Source organism: Notamacropus eugenii, chromosome 1 (genome assembly GCF_028372415.1).
Source record: "Notamacropus eugenii isolate mMacEug1 chromosome 1, mMacEug1.pri_v2, whole genome shotgun sequence".
Taxonomy (NCBI): Eukaryota; Metazoa; Chordata; class Mammalia; order Diprotodontia; family Macropodidae; genus Notamacropus; species Notamacropus eugenii.
Window position 1 is genome coordinate 46682406 of NC_092872.1, and position 18705 is coordinate 46701110.

The following is an 18705-nucleotide window of genomic DNA, read 5'->3' on the forward strand; positions in this document are numbered from 1 at the left end:
TGGGGACTTGAGATCAAAAAATTCCAGCTGTACACCCTGCTGACTACTTACTTCTGTGAGACTTTGACCAACTCATGGCCTCTCTGACTCTCAGTCTTGTTGGTAAAACATAGATGTTTCTTGTCCTGCCTCATATGGTTTGTGCGAGGACCAAATGAGAACTACAGAGCACTACACAAATGTAAGCTATTGTTATTATTATTAGGCCCAGGATAGAGACAGTGGAGCCAGGGCCTAAGGGGCAGAACAGGAGGTAAGGACCCACCTCCCCACCCCCCTCAAAGTACACACACCCTCACAGACAACATGGTGAGGCCTACGGGCCCATGTAGACTTTATTACTGTGCAGCGTTGACTCCACTGGCATCAGGAACGGTGGTAGGTCAAGTTGCCTCTACTCCCTGTGTCCTTTCCAGGCTTGAAAAGGAGCATCGGTTGCAGTGTTTGGCCCCGGAATGTTACTCCAGCTCTCAGTCCCCCGGTGTCTCTGGGAATGGGAAAAGCTCCAGGGTGGGAGAGGATGGTGGGACAGAGCTGGAGAAGGGTGGACAGGTAGCCCATCCCTGCCCCCCCACCCCAAAAACACTGCTTCACTTTCTTCCTGCCTACTGAGTCGACACTGCACCAAATTCCCTTCAATTTTCCATCTCAGGGCAGGGACCTGGGTGTGAGAGAAGAAGGAGTTGAGAAGGTAAGGTGGGATAAGGGTTTGGTTTTTCCTGAGATAGGGTCTAATGAATAGCTTTCCCATTTGTGTTTTTACTGAATCTTCCCTAGATCAGATGCATGTTCTAAGCAAACCAAAGACCTCATATACACAAATATATGCCAAAAAAAGAGAGTACTTAAAATTGGCTGGACTAGCTAAATAATCAGTGTAAAGATAAGTTTGAAACAAGGTATGCTGGGATTGATCAGGGGGCAACAAGGGAGAGAAAAGACAGGACATAAGAGAAATTGGCAGGAGACTAGCAGAAGGGAGTAGGGGTGGAGGGATGGAGGACTAATCAGAAGCCTCCCTTTGGGGCAGACTGCCTGAACAAAAGGGTTGGCCCTGGAGATTCTGGCAGAAAGGGCCTATCTCCTCTTAGGTTAGGAGACACAGAACTTGGAAACCAAGCTCTGCCCTTTGTTGAGGGCAGAAGCAGGGGAATGAAGAAGAGCAGACTTCTGAGGGGCCAGAGCAGAAATGACCATGAATCATGAAGAGGCTGGTATAAGGGAAACTTGATAGAGGAATATAGGTCTGATAGACTGGAATTGTAGATATTTCATTAAAAAAAATTTTGTTCACATAGATGAATATTTGGTTTTATTGATGGCTACTATATATATATAATTTTAAATTTAAAGAAAAAAGAATCCCAACCTATGAAATCTCTAAGACTTACCTCCTAAGCTGGACAAGATTGCACTCTGAAACTATGCTGTGTACCTGTAATTACCAGCCTGGAGAGTCTGCACCCTGAGCATCCTCACCCTCGAGTTAAAGTAGGCTTTGGCACTCTAAACAACTGGCCTGAATATGGTTCTGCTGATGACTCACTACTGAGGAGGGATACAGAGGAGATAAAGCACCAAGTTTTCAGCCCAGGACAAAGAACCTGCCCCCCCCCCCCCAGGTCCTTGGGTAGTGGTGGCATGAAGGACAGAGGCACCTGAAGCCTGGCATTTTACCAAGTAGGATACCACTGACCACCACTCTACCATGTTCAAAGGCAGTGCTGGTGCTTCCTCCTTCCAGGCAGATCTTTCCAGGGCCCTGCTTACCTGCCCAGGTCGGGCTGAGGTCTCAGTCATCACTGGCTCTCATCCCCCTCACTGGCCCCGTCTTCCGCATCTGAAACCGAGGGTGGGGTAAGAATGGAGGCTATGGGAGCTAGGAAATGGGAACCCCAACCCAATCTGATATATCCCTTTCTCAGGTTTGTGACCACATCCCTCCTATCCCTCCCCAGTTTTTCTTCCTCTTCAGCTCTGTTCCCAGGATCTAATACATAATTTAAAATATAATCTAAAATGCTAACTCCAGAGTTCTTTCACTTACTATCTCTTCTCCAATCTCCCTTGGGACTGAACCAAAGAAATAGAATTAAAACCATACTAGGTCTGGAGGTGGAACCAAAGAGCAAGAGGAGTCAAACACAGGAACAGATAGGTAGCCAGACAGACACCCCTAGAACACTAGGGCTGAAGGGAGCTTAGTGGTCCCTGGGTCCACTCTCTTCATTTCCAGAGAAGGACACCAAAGTGTACAGGGAAGGGGCTTGCCCAACAACGTGTAGCAGGAGAGGGAGTCAGGTTAAAGCCTTTGGCTCACAGACCCGCTGGGCTGATACCCTTTTTAATCACCCCATCTTGCCTTATTTGCAAACCCCCTTGAACATGGGCTGGGTGAGGAGCAGTCCAGGATCCATCTGCCTTAGCTGGCACCTTTGATCCCTCAGTTAGAATATTCCACTTCTAACCTTGGAGTCAGGAGACCTGGGTTTGACTCTTTCCTCAGATACTCCCTCGCTGTATGACCATAGACAACCTAAGTTTCAGTTTCCTCATCTTCAAAATGGGGAAAATGATGCTTGCACTATCTCATTCATAGAGCTGTTGTGAGGAAAACACTCTAAATCACACAGTATATGGATCAGTCTCTAGGGTATAAGCTCCTTGAAGGCAGTGTAAGTTCTCCATGTCTTCTCTCTCTTCTATTCTCTCCTCCCCATTCAATTAATTCAAACATTTATTGATTTCTTATTACGTGCAAGGCACCAGAGATAAAAATCCAAAAACAGGATGGTGCCTCTCCTCAAGGAGTTTATATTCCATTGGGCCCTGGTTAAGTGTGAAGATTATGGTAATGGCTCATCAATACTGCTGACTGATTGATCAGTTTTCCCAGTTCTCCCCATCTATTCCCATGTTGAACTATTACCTGGTCCAATTCTCTCTGAGTCTCCTCCTCTAGGTTCCGGATGTCCTCCATGGACAGATCAACCCATTGATCTAGCCAACAGAACAGCTGCCTGTGGAAGTTGGTGAAGAGCCGCTTTTCTTGCTGTAGGAAGAGGGGGAGGGTTCTACAAGAAGCAGCACACATAATGGAAATGCAAGAATCCCCCCTGAATCCACCTGTCCATGCACTGTTCTGACCCATTGCCCCGAAGGTCTCAGGCTCCAATGATCTTGATCAGCTTCTTGGGGTAAGAGCACTTCTTTAGACCTAGTCCAAGGGATCTTGCTTTTGGCTCGACACCCTAATTTTTCAACTTCCTGGTGCCCAACAGAAGGCACCAAGCCTCTGGACTTTGCCTTATCTTTGAGTATACCTGGTTTCCTGGGTGGAGGGATGTCATCTATCCAGTTTTCTTATCATCTCAAAGTATAATACATTACTTTAAAAGTACACCAACACAAGCCCATCTGTCACAAATACACAGGGTTCCATTGTTCCCAGGCCCCTACCTATGTCTTAAAAGATTTTTACATATTTATCTCAGCCCTTTATGTCAGAGATTGAAGCTGGGTTTTCAGTCTCCCACCTTCCCAATCAAAACCCAAGACTACCCTATCCATCTCTTCCAACCTTGTGGATGAAGCTCTCCACTCGTCCCTGAAGCCCCCACCATCGGAACTTGACAGTCACCAATTTGTAGGCACACATATGGGGTGGATGTTTCAACAATTCTGTCTGTACAAAGATAAAAATGTAGACAAATTGCTAACCCAACAGTCCTCAGAGATCAAGCCTTTACCTAGCCCAACCCTGCCCAGCCTGGGCAAGTATGAGGGAATAGTTTACCTGCCAGTTGGGTCCCAAGGGGCCACGTCCTGTTTTGACAGACCTGAAGAGAGCAGGGTCCTCTTCTGGTTTATAATCCTGGAAAGGAAAGAAGAAGCTGTGAAAGAAAATCCAGCCCCCTCTGCTAAAGTTACACCTTTGTTCCCAGACCTCTGACCTTCCTGAGGGCTAGGCATTGCCCTTCCTGGTCCCTAGATTTTACCCCAGAATCTGTTACCCTCTTGAAACTTAAGTATTTTAACCTCCGGTCCCCAGTTCTACTTCATTTACCTCATCAGACACTTGGGTCCGATCAGCAATGTCAATATGAACCACTTCTACCTCCTTCCATGTCTCTGCATCAAGATGGTGAACCTAGGGAAAGGGTGGAGGGATGACAGGATGCTTGTGATGGAAGCAGACAATGCAGGTTGAGGGAAGTCAATGAGTAAGTGTTTAATGAGCACCTGTTATATGCTCGGCACTGAGAGGAATGCAGGAAGCATAAGGCACTATGCCCTCCAAGGGCTTATAATCTCATAAAGAATAATCAAGCACACGAATCAACCATGAACAAGACAAGACAGGATGTGTAAAACTAAGTACTACATTATGTGGTAGAGATTCAGTATTCTACCTCCTCTCTGGAGAGGGAAGGCTGGGCTACCATAGGAGGAGCTTGGTAACATCTGTCCAGTCCCAGCAGAGAACTGGTATGAGAGATACCAGTCAATCAACATGCATGTATTAAGCACCTACTAGGTGCTCAGCACTGTAGTGGGCACTGTATGGGGACACAAGAGAAGTATAAGACATGATGCTGGCTTTCAAAGACTTCAATCTAATGTGAGAAGCAACCTACTACAGGTAAAACAGAAAGCAATTAAAGTACTAAGCTTTGCGGAGCTGATGATAAGGGCTGCTGATAGGATTTGGGGAGAAGGAAGAGGCCTGAGGAGGTGGAGAAGGAGTCATGAAAAAGAGAGCTTCAAGTTAAATCTTGACAAAAAAGTAAGATTTTCAGAATGGAAGGAGAGAAGACAGGGATTTTTTTTGTGGGGGGCAGGGAAAGATGAAGGGGCAAAGGTACAGAGGCATGATGGGAGAACTGTGTGTAGACCTGCTTGAATCAAGTGTCTGTTGGGAAATAAAGGACATAAGGATGGATGAGAAATAACCAGTACAGGAGATCCCTAACTTCTCCAAGGACAGAGGATAAACAGTGAGGGTGGGGCACAGAGGACTACTGACTGAAGTTCTTACAGGGGAACATAGCCAGACATCTAGGCACAAGGGGAAGGGAATAAGTACTTATCAAATACCTCCTACACGCTGGGCTAAGAGTTTGCTAATATATACCTCAACTGTCCCCACAACAACTCTAGAAGGTACTTGCTATGACTACGTCCATTTTACAGTTGAGGAAACTGAGGCAGGCAAAGGTTAAGGGACTTGCCCAGGGCACCCAGCTGGTATGCGTCCCGGGCAGGATTTGAACTTGGCTCTTCCTGTCTCTAGGCCAGCTCTGTAACAACCTCACCACCACACTCACGTTGTCCTGAGTCCCCATGTCTGGACGATGCCAGGTTTCAATCTTGATGAAGAAATCGTCCTTCATATATTCGTTCTAGATACAAAAACAAGGGGAGACTCAGTGAAAGCAAGTTCTGCGTTTTAGCCGAACCCGAGTTGGCCCTCCCCACTCTGGGACAAGAGGGGCTCTTACCGTGATGACTGAGGTGGACAGCGCCAGTCCGTAATTTTATAGAAATGAAGAAGGAAGAGAGGAGTCACAGGTTAGAGCTCTGTAACGCCAGGGCCTGCCCGCCACCAGCTTCCCCATCCCACTGAAGGCACCGGGACAAGGAGCGCCCTTGCTCAGGCCCCTGGCCACCTGAACTGTCCTCACCAGTCCGGCAGTACGGGTAGGCATTCCATGCCTTCTCATGGAACACCAGGGAACCCTCAGGGGCGAACAGGCGAACAAATCCCGGCACCTTGCTGCGTGTGGAGGAAGCCAGAGTCAGGGGCCAAAGGTCCAGGCTGAGCCGGAACCGCCCCCGAGCCCCGGCCGGGTCCCCGAGCCCCGGCCAGCCTCACCTGTGCAGGTGGTAGATCTTGTGGGTAAACTGGCCCCGCTCCCCGGGGCCCCCCTCGTAGGGCTGGTTGATGAGGACCTCGATGCCCTCGCCGCCCCCTGTGTTATGCTTGCTGGTCTGGGCCACGGAATACAACTGTCCCACCTGATACTGGGCGTAGAGAGAAAACAGCCGGGTGAGCCCAGGCGGCGGGAGGCCCCCCGCCGTGGCCCCGCAGCCGGTGGGAGGACCCCCGGGGAGAATGAAAGGTGGGGTGACGTCACCGGGGGCTAGGAGGGGCAGGGGGGGAGGCTCACCTCCTCCACGGAGCAGGGCAGCAGCACCCGACTGCAAAAAGGAGAAGAGACACGGAGTGAGGGGCGCGGGGGCGGGCTGGGGGGGCAGTCCCTTTCTTCTTGCACGAACAATCCTGACTTTTCTGGAGCTGGGTCTACTCCGAGATGGGGGGCCTGGGCAAGCCTGGTTGTCGCCGTTTTGCCCAGAGAGGTTCACAGGACAAGCCCAACGCACGAAGAACTAGTTAAGGATTTGGGGCAAAGTCCCCTCCCTCCTGGTCCAGGGATTTCTCGTGCACAGCCTCCCTCCTGCCGTCCCGGGTCCCTACCGGCACTTTGCAGAACACCGGCCCCCGAACCCTTCTTTCCCGTTCGGACCCGGAACCCGTACTCACAACTCCTTGATCAGGACCATCTCGCTTCTAATTTCTCTAATGGGGACCCCCCCACCCCACCCCGGCCTGTGGCCACCCCTTCCCCCTTCCGGAAGCGGAAACTGGAGACCCTGCTCCCCAACAATACCGCTAACTCCCAATCTCAGCCATTTCCGCCCGGCGGTGGGCAGGGGCCGGGAGGCTTCGGTCTCAAGGAGATGACAACATCCTAAAGGGCCCCCAGAAAGCGCCCCCCCATCTCCCGGGCAGGTAGAGATACTAGCTAGTACGGCCCTCGGGAGAGGACATATGCAACTGGCAGAGGACGCCGGCAGAAAAAACTACGATTCCCATCGGGCAATGCGCCAGCCCCCACCCCCCCCCCACCCCCACCCCGTCTCCTGGGCGAGCATTTGGCGCTAGCCATTCTGGGAACTGTAGTTTTTTTTAAAGAGAAGGATCCTTCCATTTCAATGCTCCACCTTTAGGAGTGTCCAAGATTGAGGGTGTGGCCTGAGAGGTGAACAAAGAGACTGGTAGAAGGTGGGGAGGTTCCTGAAGGGTGTGTGTTTCCTCACTGACCCCCGGGAAGAGTAGAAAGGAGACTCTGCACTCAGAAGACTTGGATTCAAATTCTGTTTGTGACCTCCTACTGCCTGTGTGACTTGACTTGATACCTCCTTTGGGTCTAAGTTTCCCCAACTGTAAAATGAGGTGAAAGAGTCGGACGGGTTCGGCTCCAAGGGTCCTTCCAGTTCCACATGTTTGCTGGAATCCTGGACTTGGACTGAGGAATGATAAGAGCTAACCTTTATTGAGCGCTTAGGGGCAATTAGGAGGTTCAGTGGGTAGAGGGCTGGACCTGGGGTGGAGGGAGACCGGAGTTCAAATATGACGTCATATACTAACTGGGTGACCCTGGGCAAGTCCCCTAACCCAGTTTACCTCAGTCCTTCATCTGTAAAATGAGCTAGAGAAGGAAATGACAAACCACTCTAGCATCTTTGCCAAGAAAACCCCAAATGAGGTCGCTAAGAGTCCAAACAGAAGAACAACATACAGCACTTATGTGCCAGTCACTGTTCTAAATTAATATATTATTATTTAACATATTATAAAATAATATATCATTATTTAATAATATTATTTCATGTTAGAATAGATTATTTAACAATAATGTTATTATTTAAGTATAATAGCTAATATTTACATGACACTTCACAATTATCATTTTATTTGATCCTCATAACAACTCTGGGAGGTAGGTGCTTCGATAATCCCTATTTTACAGTTGGGGAAATTGAGACAGGCTAAGCGACTTAGCCAGGTTACACAGCTAGTAACTATCTAAGGTCATATTTGAACTCAGGCCTTCTTGGAGACGTCAGGCCTGGCACTCCATCCACTGTACCACTGATCACTGATGCTTGGGGAGACCAGAGTTCAGATTCTACCTTCAGATGCTTAGAAGGTATGTCACTCTGGACAGATCATTTAACTTCTCTGAGGCTCAGATTCTACATCTGCAAAATGTTTTAATCACACCCATCACAGAGTTTGTGAGAATCAAATGTGATCATAACAGCTAGTATTTATTTAGCACTTCAAAGTTTACAAAGCACTTTACAATCATGTATCTAACTGTGCCCTTATAACCTTAGGAGATAGGTACAGATGAGAAAACTGAGGCAGACAGGTTAAGTTTCTTGCCCAGTGTCACTCAGCTAGTGTGACACTGAAATCTGAGCTAAAAATCTCAGGCTAGATTTGAACTTAGATCTCTTCCTGACTCCAGGTCTAGCACTCTATCTAAAACTCCATGGTACCTAGGCATTTTACTATCCTAGTGATAATGTATATAGAGTGACTTTGCATATCTTTTAGTATTATATTAATGAGTTACTGCTATTATTACCATTCAACCTGAAACTATGGATCTTAGGCCCTGTCTTATCCCTCCTGGTGCTATTTTCAGAATCCAATGCAAGGCATCCTCTCATTATGTGTCTACTCTGTAAAAACTAGAATTCTAAAATACCAGAACTGAAAAGGGACCATAGAGTCTCTCACTCACAGATTGGATTCCTCCACTCCACTTCCAAACAAGTGTCTACTTTCATAGGTTCTAGTACTCCATGGGTCCAAGCTCCTAAAACTATAGGTGAGAAGCCCCCACTGGTGAACCTACATTTAATAGTTAGTCAGGTGACATAATAAGCTCAAAACCTTTACCAGGATAATATAACTACAGTAGTTTAAAAGGCATTTGCCCATAAATCTGTGATGCTCTATCTCATAAATAATCACACCATCAGTGGGAAGAATGAACCCAAACTTAGAGCACACTAAGCATGGATCTGTTTATAAGGATCCCAGGGCCAGAGGTACTTACCTCTAGTACTACAGGGTCCCAATGTTCTCCTTGCAAAGTCCACATGCTGCTCCCCTCTGGGTGCAGCATTTCTGTTGGCCTAACTGCTCATTTGGGGTCCTTAGGTCTACTTTTCTATCCACAGTTTGACTGAGTCTCTACTACCAGGTCTGGGGTGTATTGGCAGGGGGTAGTTCAAGCAGGACTAGATCTCTGGTGTGAGGGCTTGCCCATTCCTTTCAGGGATGCTGATCCAGCTTTGGTATCTACCTGGCACTCTATTTTCACTCCTGATTTCAAGAAGCTATAGCGTACATAGCAGTCACACTGCTCAGTAGACAGCCTAAACCAGGTTGAGGATAACCTCAAACCCATCATTGAGTTAGGAGGGGTACCTACCTCAAACATATGAAGACTTCGCCCTGCAGAATGGGTAAATGAGAACAATTTGTTCCAGTAGCCATGAAGGAGACTGAAGCAAGAGCTATGGTGCACTTAGAATTTGGTCAGACATCAAAGACACCAAGGTCATCTGTGGCATCCTGGGGCATCACCAGCCATCTCTACTTTTGCTGTTGCACTTTGATTGTTCGGCCTAGAGGCAGATGGACTACCCGAGTCTTACCTTTTCACTGGTCTTCGGTGGCCAACCGGATAAACGTATTGAAAGAAGAGACTTTCCAGATTCAAACAAGGGTTAGGCTTTATTCAGGGTCTTGGTTACATGTGCAGGGTGAATTCTTCATCAGGAGAGAGGAATCCTCCTCCTCCCAAGGGGCAAGGATCATACAGCAAGAGGATGGGAGTGGAAGAGGGAAGGGACCCTTTTCCCTCCAAGGGCCCCGCAGCAAGAAGAGCCCCCGGAGGGGACCCCCGCATCCAGAAGAGGGCCTTCAGGCTTTCCTGTCCCTACTTAAGCTCTCCCGCCACATAGTTTGCACGTGAATACTGTGCGTGCTCTCAGCCCCTAGCTAATCAACAACAGGTGTGCTCAGACCACGGACTAATCTCAAGCGTGGGATGCTCTCCCCAGCAAGTTTCCCACTGAGAAGAGGTGGAAATGCACAAGATAGCCCGTGTTTCACACCTCAATCCCCAGCTGTTCCCTGGGGGACCTCGTGAGAACTCTGAAGTTTAGAAGTCCTCACTTTTACCTGCCCGAGACTGTCCACGTGAAAACTGAGCTTACACCCCCAACATTTGATGACTCTGGAAGAGACAGTGAGGCTGACAACTTTGAGCAACTATGCCTCTCTTATATCAAATTCATGCACCAGTTAAGACATCGCCCTGAGATGTCATTGGTCCTCTTTGAAAATGAAGGACATGTGTTTAATAGGAATGTTTGTGTAGAGCCATATCATATTGCATGCCGTCTTGAGGAGTGCATGGGAGGGGAATAAATTTAAAACTTATGGAAGTGAATGTTGAAAACTAAAAATAAATAAAATTTTAAAAAAAGAAAATGAAGGTCAAATGACAACAATAACAAAAACCAAAACCACTCGGTCTACGTAGTCCTATGTATTTTCCATAATTGCTCAAATAAAAACCGTCCCGTACATGATACCTGATACAAGAAAGATCTTAATATCACTGATAACCATGATCATGTTGTTACTGACATCCTGGAGAATGAAGTCAAATCGGCCTTAGGAACATTGCTAATAACAAGGCTAGTGGAGGTGATGGGATTCTAGCTGAGCTACTTAAAATCCTAAAAGATGATACGGTTAAAGTGCTGCATTCAATATGCCAGCAAATTTGGAAACCTCAACAGTGGCCACCGGATTGGAAAAGATCAGTTTACACCCCAAACCTAAAGAATGTTCAAATTACAAAATGATTGCACTGATTTCACACTCCAGCAAAGTTATGCTTAAGATTCTGCAAGCTAGGCTTTAGCAAAAGTGAACTGAGAATCAACAGAGGAGCAGGCTGGTTTTCAAAGAGGCAGACAAATTAGAGACCAAATTGCCAACATTGGCTGGATTAAGGAGTAAGCAAAGGAGTTCCAGAAAAACATCTACTTCCATTCTATTGACTACACTAAAGTCTTTGATTGTGTGGATCACAGTAAAATGGGGCAAGTCCTCAAAGAGATGAGATTACCAGGTCACTTTGTCTCCTGAGGAATCTGTGTGCAAGCCAAGAAGCAATAGTTAGAACTGAACATGGAACAACTGGCTTAAGATTGGGAAAGGAGTATGGTGAGGTGGTATATTTTCACCTTATTTAACTTAGCCACAGAGTATACCATATGAAATGTCAGACTGGATGAATCAAAAGCGAGAATTAAGGTTGTTAGAAGAAATATCAACAATCTCAGATATGCTGATGATACTACTCTGGTGACAGAAAGGAATTAAGAAGCCTCTTGATGAGGGTGAAAGAGGAGAGTATAAAAGCTGGCTTGAAGCTTAACATAAAGAAAAAATCTTGGCAATTGGTTTTATCACTTCCTGGCAAATAGATGGAAAAGAAATGGAAATGTTGTCAGATTTTATGTTCTTGGCCTCAAAGATCACTGCAGATGTGACTACAGCCATGAAATTAAAAGACATTTAACCTCTGGAAAAATTGGCAAATCTGAACTGCATGCTAAAAAAGCAAAGACGTCACCTTTCCAATAAATGTCTGTATAGTCAAAGCTATGGTTTTTTTGGTAGTAATGTATGGCTGTGAGAGTTGGAGTGTAAGGAAAGCTGAGTGCCACAGAACTGACACTTTGGAATTGTGGTGCTAGAGAAGACTTTTGAGAGTCCCTTGGATAGCAAGGGCATCAAATCAGTCAATACTTAAAGACTATTATCTGGAAGGTCACATACTGAAACTGAAGCTTAAATGTTTTGGCTTCATAATGAGAAGATAGGACTCATTGGAAAAGACCCTGATGTTGGGGAAAATTGAAGGCAAAAGGAGAAGAAGCAGTCCTCAACCATCAGTGATGCAAAAAAAATAGAGATAAAACAGTACACAAATACGTAATAATGCAAGGATTAAGTACAGATGTTTTCCTCTATGCAAAAGTGCCTGTCTTCATATGACTGGGCACTTTATTGGAAAGACAGTTGGACCTACCATGCCTCCATGCCTGTCAGGGTCGGGATTTCACTAGAAACTCTGAGCGTAATCTCAGCATTAACCACCAGGTGTCCCTCTGAGCTCAGGGTATCAGTCTGGGTTGTGCTGATGTGCTTGCATCCATGTGATTGTGGCCTCACCAGCAATCTGAAAGCTGCCAATTTTGACATGGACAGAACAATCCCTCCTTGGAATCACATGGTAGGCTCACTATCCATGTTGTGATGCAATGAGCATTGGTTTTGGAGTCAAAGGACCTGGGGTCAAATTGGGCATGTCATAATCTCCCAGGACCTCCATTTTATCTTGGATAAAGTGGGCGGGAGGGGGCACCTTAAACTAGATGACCTCTGGGGTGGGGGGCGGGGTATCTTCCAGCTTTAGTTCTGTGATCCTCTGATCCCTCACTAATGTTTCCAGTGTGCTTCCTATAAAGTAGATGCTCCTCTTTGTTTTTAAAGCCCTACATTGTCCTTATGCAATTCTCTTTACATGACTGTTCCAGGCAATTCAGCTCCTTGCCTCCTGCATTTCTCATCCTTGTCTGGTGCCTTAAAGATTTAGCAAATTTTAGAGGCTGTCTCAGAATGCAATTTACCATAAAAAATAAAATGTGATGAATTTGATGAGAGTAAAGACAAGGTCCAAATAAAATACTACAAGAGACTTGAGAGTGGAAGGGTCCCTTTCAATTATGGGGAATGACACCTGAGTTGGACCTTGAGTGGAGAGAACCTTTCAACAGCTGGAGATTGAAGACAGGAGGAGAGTCCTTCCTGGACAGACCAGGAACAATGTGAGCAAGAACAGGAGTGGGAAAATACAAGATGTTTTTGAGGGAGGGTAAATAAACTAATGTGACCTCTGAGTATTTGGGAAAAGGAGCAGTTGCAGATATGGCTAGAAATGTAGGCTGGGGTCAGATATTGAAGGACCTTGATATATGTTGGGCAGTGGGGAGCCAGGATTGACATAATGATAACTGTACATTAGGAAGACTTGGGCACATTTGTGAAGGATGGACTAGGTGGGAGAGGCTCAGAAGGCAGGAAGACCTGTGAGGTAGCTACTACAATACTCTAGAGAGGTGTGTGTGTGTGTGTGTGTGTGTGTGTGTGTGTGTGTGTTCGTCCTTTGTTGCTGAAGAACACTATCCCATCAGAGAAATAATGACATGATTTGCACTTGACTTTGGTTTTTTTGGGTGAGAGAGGGCTGTGCAGGTCACCAGCCTCACTTCTCCTCCAGAGCCATCTGAATCCAGTGACCAGATATTCATCAGGATGACTGGAGATGACCCAGGATGAGGCAATTGGGATTAAGTGACTTGCCCAAGGTCACACAGCTAGCAAGTGTCAAGTGTCTGAGGTGAGATTTGAACTCAGGTCCTCCTGACTCCTACACTGGTGCTCTATCCACTGCACCACCTAGCTGCCCCACTCTAGAGACGTAATAAGGGCTTGGACCAGAGTATTGGCCAAGGGAATGGAGAGAAGGACACAAATACAAAAGACATTAAAGGTAGGGTAGAACAGCTAAATGGCACAGTGGATTGAGCACTGCACTTGGAATCAGGAAGACTTAAGTTCAAATCTAGTCTCAGATACTTACTAGTTTTTATTTGTTTTTTTTCAGTCTGGCCTGACTCTTCATGACCCATTGGGGTTTTCTAGGCAAAGATAACAGAGTGGTTTGCCGTTTCCTTCTCCAGCTCATTTTACAGATTGGGTTACGTGACTTACCCAGGGTCATATAACTAGTAAGTGTCTGAGGCTGGATTTGAACTCAGAAAGACGAGTCTTCCTGACTCTGGGCCTGGAACTATGCCACCTAGCTGCCCTGTCTAGCTGTCTAACCTTGGGCAAATCACTTAATTTTTATTTGTCTCAGTTTCCTTATCTATAAAGCAGAGATAATAATAGCACCTACTTCCCAGGGTTATTGGGATGATCTAATGAAATAATATTTCTAAAGCTTTTAGCACAATGCTTGGCATACAGAATGTGCTATATAAATGCTCACTATTATTACTAATACTACTGGTACTAGTACTTGGTGACTGATCGGATATGAAGAGAGGAATCTAAGAAAGAGGGAAGACCCAAAGACTACTCCAAGGTTTCAAGTACGAGGTAAACGGCGTTACTATTAACAGAGAAGTCAGAAGGAGTGGGGGGAGAGGGGAAGATGTGTTTAGTTTTGGATCTGTTGAATGTGAGGGGTCATATCCAGGTGGATATGCCCAGCAAATATAGGACTGGGACTCTGGAACATAGATCAAAGTTGGAAATGTGTATTTTTAAGTGTAAAGTTGATCCAATGGCAAAAAATCCTACATCTTCCCAAAAACCCTTATTAAGTGAGGTCCAGTGTCCCTTTCACCTGGGTCCGTATAACCTGGTGTAGGACCCTGTTCACAGTAGGAACTCATGGGAAATAAAAGCTTGTTGCTTTAACTGATTTACACAGAATGTGACCAATATGCTGAGCTTAAGACCGTCCTTTAAGGTAGATAGGATAGATATTGGGTGTCTCTGATCCGTGGTTGCAGGAGTGTGTTAGTACCAGCTCTCCAATTTTGAATTTGAGCATTTACACCCTGGGAATCGACAAAAACTATAAATCAGGGCTTTAATTATAGTTGTGTTTATTGTCTAGATTTAAGGAAGTGATGGAGAAAACGCTAATGATTTAAATTAAACTTTTAAGTGTGTCCTGCATATTTTTTGGGGAGAGAGTAGCAATTAAACATTTGCCGACAAACCCCTGTAGGTATGGGTCATAATTAAATCTTCTCATATAGGGGTAACAGGGACCCTTCCTGCAAAAGTACTCAGCATACAATATGAGCATCAGTTATAGAAGAGATTTTATTTCACCTACCACAGAAAAGGCCTAAGACAAAAACTCAACCCTCAAATAGCCCATTAGAGTCAGTCATTAGTACTGAGCTGAAAGGTGAAGACACTTGGTGGTCAGCAAATACTTCCCTTTCACCTTGGTGATGACACAGTGTTCCAATGGGGCCTAACCAGCTCCCTTGAGTAGCTGTCTCCTCAGCCATGGGAACATAGATACATAGAGCTGGAAGGGACCTCAGAGGTTTTCTGGTCTAACACCCCATTTCACCGATGAGGAAACCACAGCCCAGGGAGTTGTCCAAAGTTACCCAGGGAGAAACTTTGAAAGCAGAAATCTTTGAAAGTATATGCTTTGATGGCCGATGTAGCAGTCTTCTTGCTGTACTAGGCTCATCCCCACCACCACCTCTCCCCACCTCTGAATTCCTATGGTTTTTGTAAAAACACACATTCTTATATTTTCTTTACTACTCTTTATTTGTGGGAGTCATGTCTTCCCAATTAATCCGAACTCCTAGATATCAGGGACCAGGTCTCATATTTCTCTTTCATTCCCCACTAAGCTTGTAGCAGGTGGTGCCCAATAAACACTTGTTGGTTGATAGTTGTAGGATCACTGGGAAGAGTATAGGGAAAGGAGGTGCTGGCTCTAGAAGGAGGGAGAGAATAAGTATTTATTAAATGCCTGCAAAGGGCTGGGACCTTTACAAATATCCCTTTTGATCCTCACAATCACTCTGGGAGGTAGGTGCTATTATTATCATTTTTTACAGTTGAAGAAACTGAGGAAGAAGACAGAGGTCCCACAGCTAGTATATGTCTGTGACTCTAGATCTGAACTCAGGTTTCCTGACTCTGGGTCCTGCATTCTATCTGCTTCACCACCTAGCTGCCTATCACCTAAAGCAGAGTGATTGGGGCAGGTGGGGGGAACTAGCATTCCTCATCGATCTCCAGGCCCTTGGGAAATTCCCCTAAACCTTGATTCCTGATGGGAACCTTGCTCCCCATTCTTGCTGAGGCAGTATTAGGTAGTGGACAGGGAACACCAAGAAGATCTGGATATGAGCAAGTCATTTAATCTCTGGCTTTGGTGTCTTTATTTGTAAAAATGGGGATAATAATGTCCATAGAACCAACTTCTCAGAGTTTTCTGTGACATTCAAAGGAGGTAATGGAAGTATACATTGTAAACTTTCTATAAATGACAATTATGATCATTGGCCTTGCATTCAGTTGGGGGAAGGGGTGAAGCATCATGATATAAAACAGAGTATTGGGCTAATCTGTCATTAATTCACTTTGTGACCTTGAGTAAATCATATTACCTTCCTAGTTACAGATTTTAAATATGTGGAGAATGAGGTTAATAATAACATGGTTGAATCTGTTAAGCAAGATAACTAAAGGGCTTTCAAATATTACCTTTGTACCGTTGTCCCCAGTACAGCTGTCCTTTGTTTAACGTTTTGTTAGTTTTGGTGCCAAGGGTCAGGGCCAAGAGAGAGACATACCAAACTTGTATGTTCCAGGACATAAAATTCCCCAGAATGAACGTAGTCCATGTGGGCTCAGAGCTTCTATCTGAACCCTTGAGTTATATCAACAGAACAAATATTCCTGGCAGCATTATTTGTAAGGACAAAATTCTGGAAACAAACTAGAGTTATCGTAAGATAAGGAAGTGCATGAATAGATCTGTATTATGAAATATGAGGTGAAACAGAGTTACAGAACAGATCTGGGTATTCTGAAATGGTAGGGTACATGAGACAGAGTGGGAAAAAAAAGCTAAGAAAACATGCATGCTGACTTCAAATAAGTCACTAAAGACAAAAATAACCACAAGAAATCCATGTTAAAAACATTTTAAAAAATTCAAAAGTGTTAACAGAAATAAGCAAGACACTTTGGCCACTGTCTTACTTTTCTTATATATGTATATATGTATGTATATTTATGTATATGCATGTGCGTATGCATGTACATATAGGTGATCGTATGTTTCGGTATTTGCGTATATGTATATGCATCCACATGACTGTGTACACATACGTATATGTAGATAGACATATATACATATATGTACATATATACATATATGTATGTGTGTATAAACACAATACACATCCTATTTTTTAGTTTAAATTTGAGTGTTTGAATACTTCTACTTATTGATACAAGTTAACACTCTAAAAAAATAGTCACATAATGATTTTTCTACCTCCAATATTTTCCTTCTCTGTCCAAACTTACAGAACTACTAAAATAATTTCTTTTTTAAAATAGGTTATTTTTTACCCAATTATGTGTAATTTTTTAAAATATTAATTTAAAATTTTTGAGTTCCAAATTTTCTCTCTTCCTCCCTCACCTGCCCCCTCCCTAAGACAGTAGGTAATTTAATATAGGTTATACCTGTCCAATAATGCAATCTTATATATCAGTCATGTTGTGAAATAACAGATTAAAAGGAGAAAAAACAAAAAATACAGGAAGTGAAAAACAGTATACTTCCATCTTCATTTAGCCTCCATCAGTTCTTTCTCTCAAGGTGGATATTGTTTTTCATCATGAGTCGTTTGGAAGTGCTTTGGATCACAGTAACACTGAGAACAGTTAAGTCATTCACAGTTGGTCGTCGCAGTACTGCGGTTACTGTGTACAATGTTCTGGTCATGCTCACTTCACTTTGTATCAGTTCAAATAAGTCCAGATTTTTCTGAAACCAGCCTGCTTGTAATTTCTTATATCACAATAAAATTCCATTACATTCATCTACCACAACTTGTTCAGTCATTCTACAATTGATGGGTGGCCCCTTAAATTCTAGTTCTTTTCCACTACAAAAAGATCTGCAATAAATAAAAATAATTTTTTTAAGGCCTTACTCTGACCATGACATCCTCCTGCTCAAGAATCTTCAGTGGCTCCCTATTGTCTCCAATATAAAAAACACACCCCTAAGCCTGGTTTTTAAGACACCCTCATAATGTGACTCCTATCTACTTTTCAGCCTTATTTTATATTATTTCCCTTCACAACTCTTACGTTCTGGCCAAACTGGACTCCTAAGTGTTCCCGCAAATTTGATATTGTCTTTTTCTGCCTTTGAACTTTCTATCTCACACACATATAATATATGGAAATCACTTCCCATGCCTGGAAGGTATTTCCTCCTAACTTTCCTATTTCAGAATCCTTTTCTTGCTCCAAGATTCAGCTCAGTTGTCATCTTCCTGCAGAGGCATCTAGGTGATTCAATGGACAGAAGTGGGGGCCTGAGTTCAAATCTTACCTCAGACACTTAGTTGTGTGATTTTGAACAAGTCATTTCACTTCTATCTGCCCCAATTTCCTTAACTGTAAAAGCCTTCCAGAGTTGTTCTGAGGATTAAATGGAATAATATTAGTACTACATAGTAGGTGCTTAATAAATGTTTGTTTCCTTCCTTCCTCTATAAATCCTTCCTTGATTCTCCTAGTTCATAGGATCAGGGGGTCATTGATTTAAAAGTACAAAGGATCTCAAGGGCCATCTGGTCTAGCTTCCTCATTTTTAAGGATGAGAAAACTGAGGCTAAAGGAGGTTAAGTGACTTGCCCAAGGTCAACAGGTAGGTCAGGTCTCTAACTCCCTACTCAAATTTTCCTAGTACACTAATTTCAGCTTCCTCCCCACCCCATTTTCTGCTTAATAATATAAAATGTGTTGTATCCCTCCTACATTCTCCTACAGAATGTAAACTCTTTGAAAGCAGGTACTGTTTGGTTTTATCTTTGCATCTCTAAAACCTAGCATAGTGCCTTGCAAATAGGAGGTATTTAATAAGTATTGGTTGAAGTAAATGGAATTGTACCTGTCTG

General features: G+C 44.4%; 1 protein-coding gene across 1 annotated transcript; it reads right to left on the reverse strand.

The window, feature by feature from the left end:
• Nucleotides 1–307: 307 nt before the first annotated feature.
• On the reverse strand, nucleotides 308–6649 carry LOC140497552 (phosphatidylinositol transfer protein beta isoform-like). Its single transcript, XM_072598647.1, has 12 exons — nucleotides 6545–6649; nucleotides 6171–6201; nucleotides 5876–6024; nucleotides 5685–5776; nucleotides 5502–5509; nucleotides 5328–5402; nucleotides 4067–4150; nucleotides 3797–3874; nucleotides 3581–3685; nucleotides 2930–3052; nucleotides 1771–1840; nucleotides 308–661 (listed from the first exon to the last, which is right to left on the reverse strand). Exons 1-11 carry the CDS (start codon nucleotides 6562–6564, stop codon nucleotides 1793–1795), a joined length of 813 nt encoding a protein of 270 aa, XP_072454748.1. The 5' UTR covers nucleotides 6565–6649; the 3' UTR covers nucleotides 308–661; nucleotides 1771–1792.
• Nucleotides 6650–18705: the final 12056 nt, after the last annotated feature.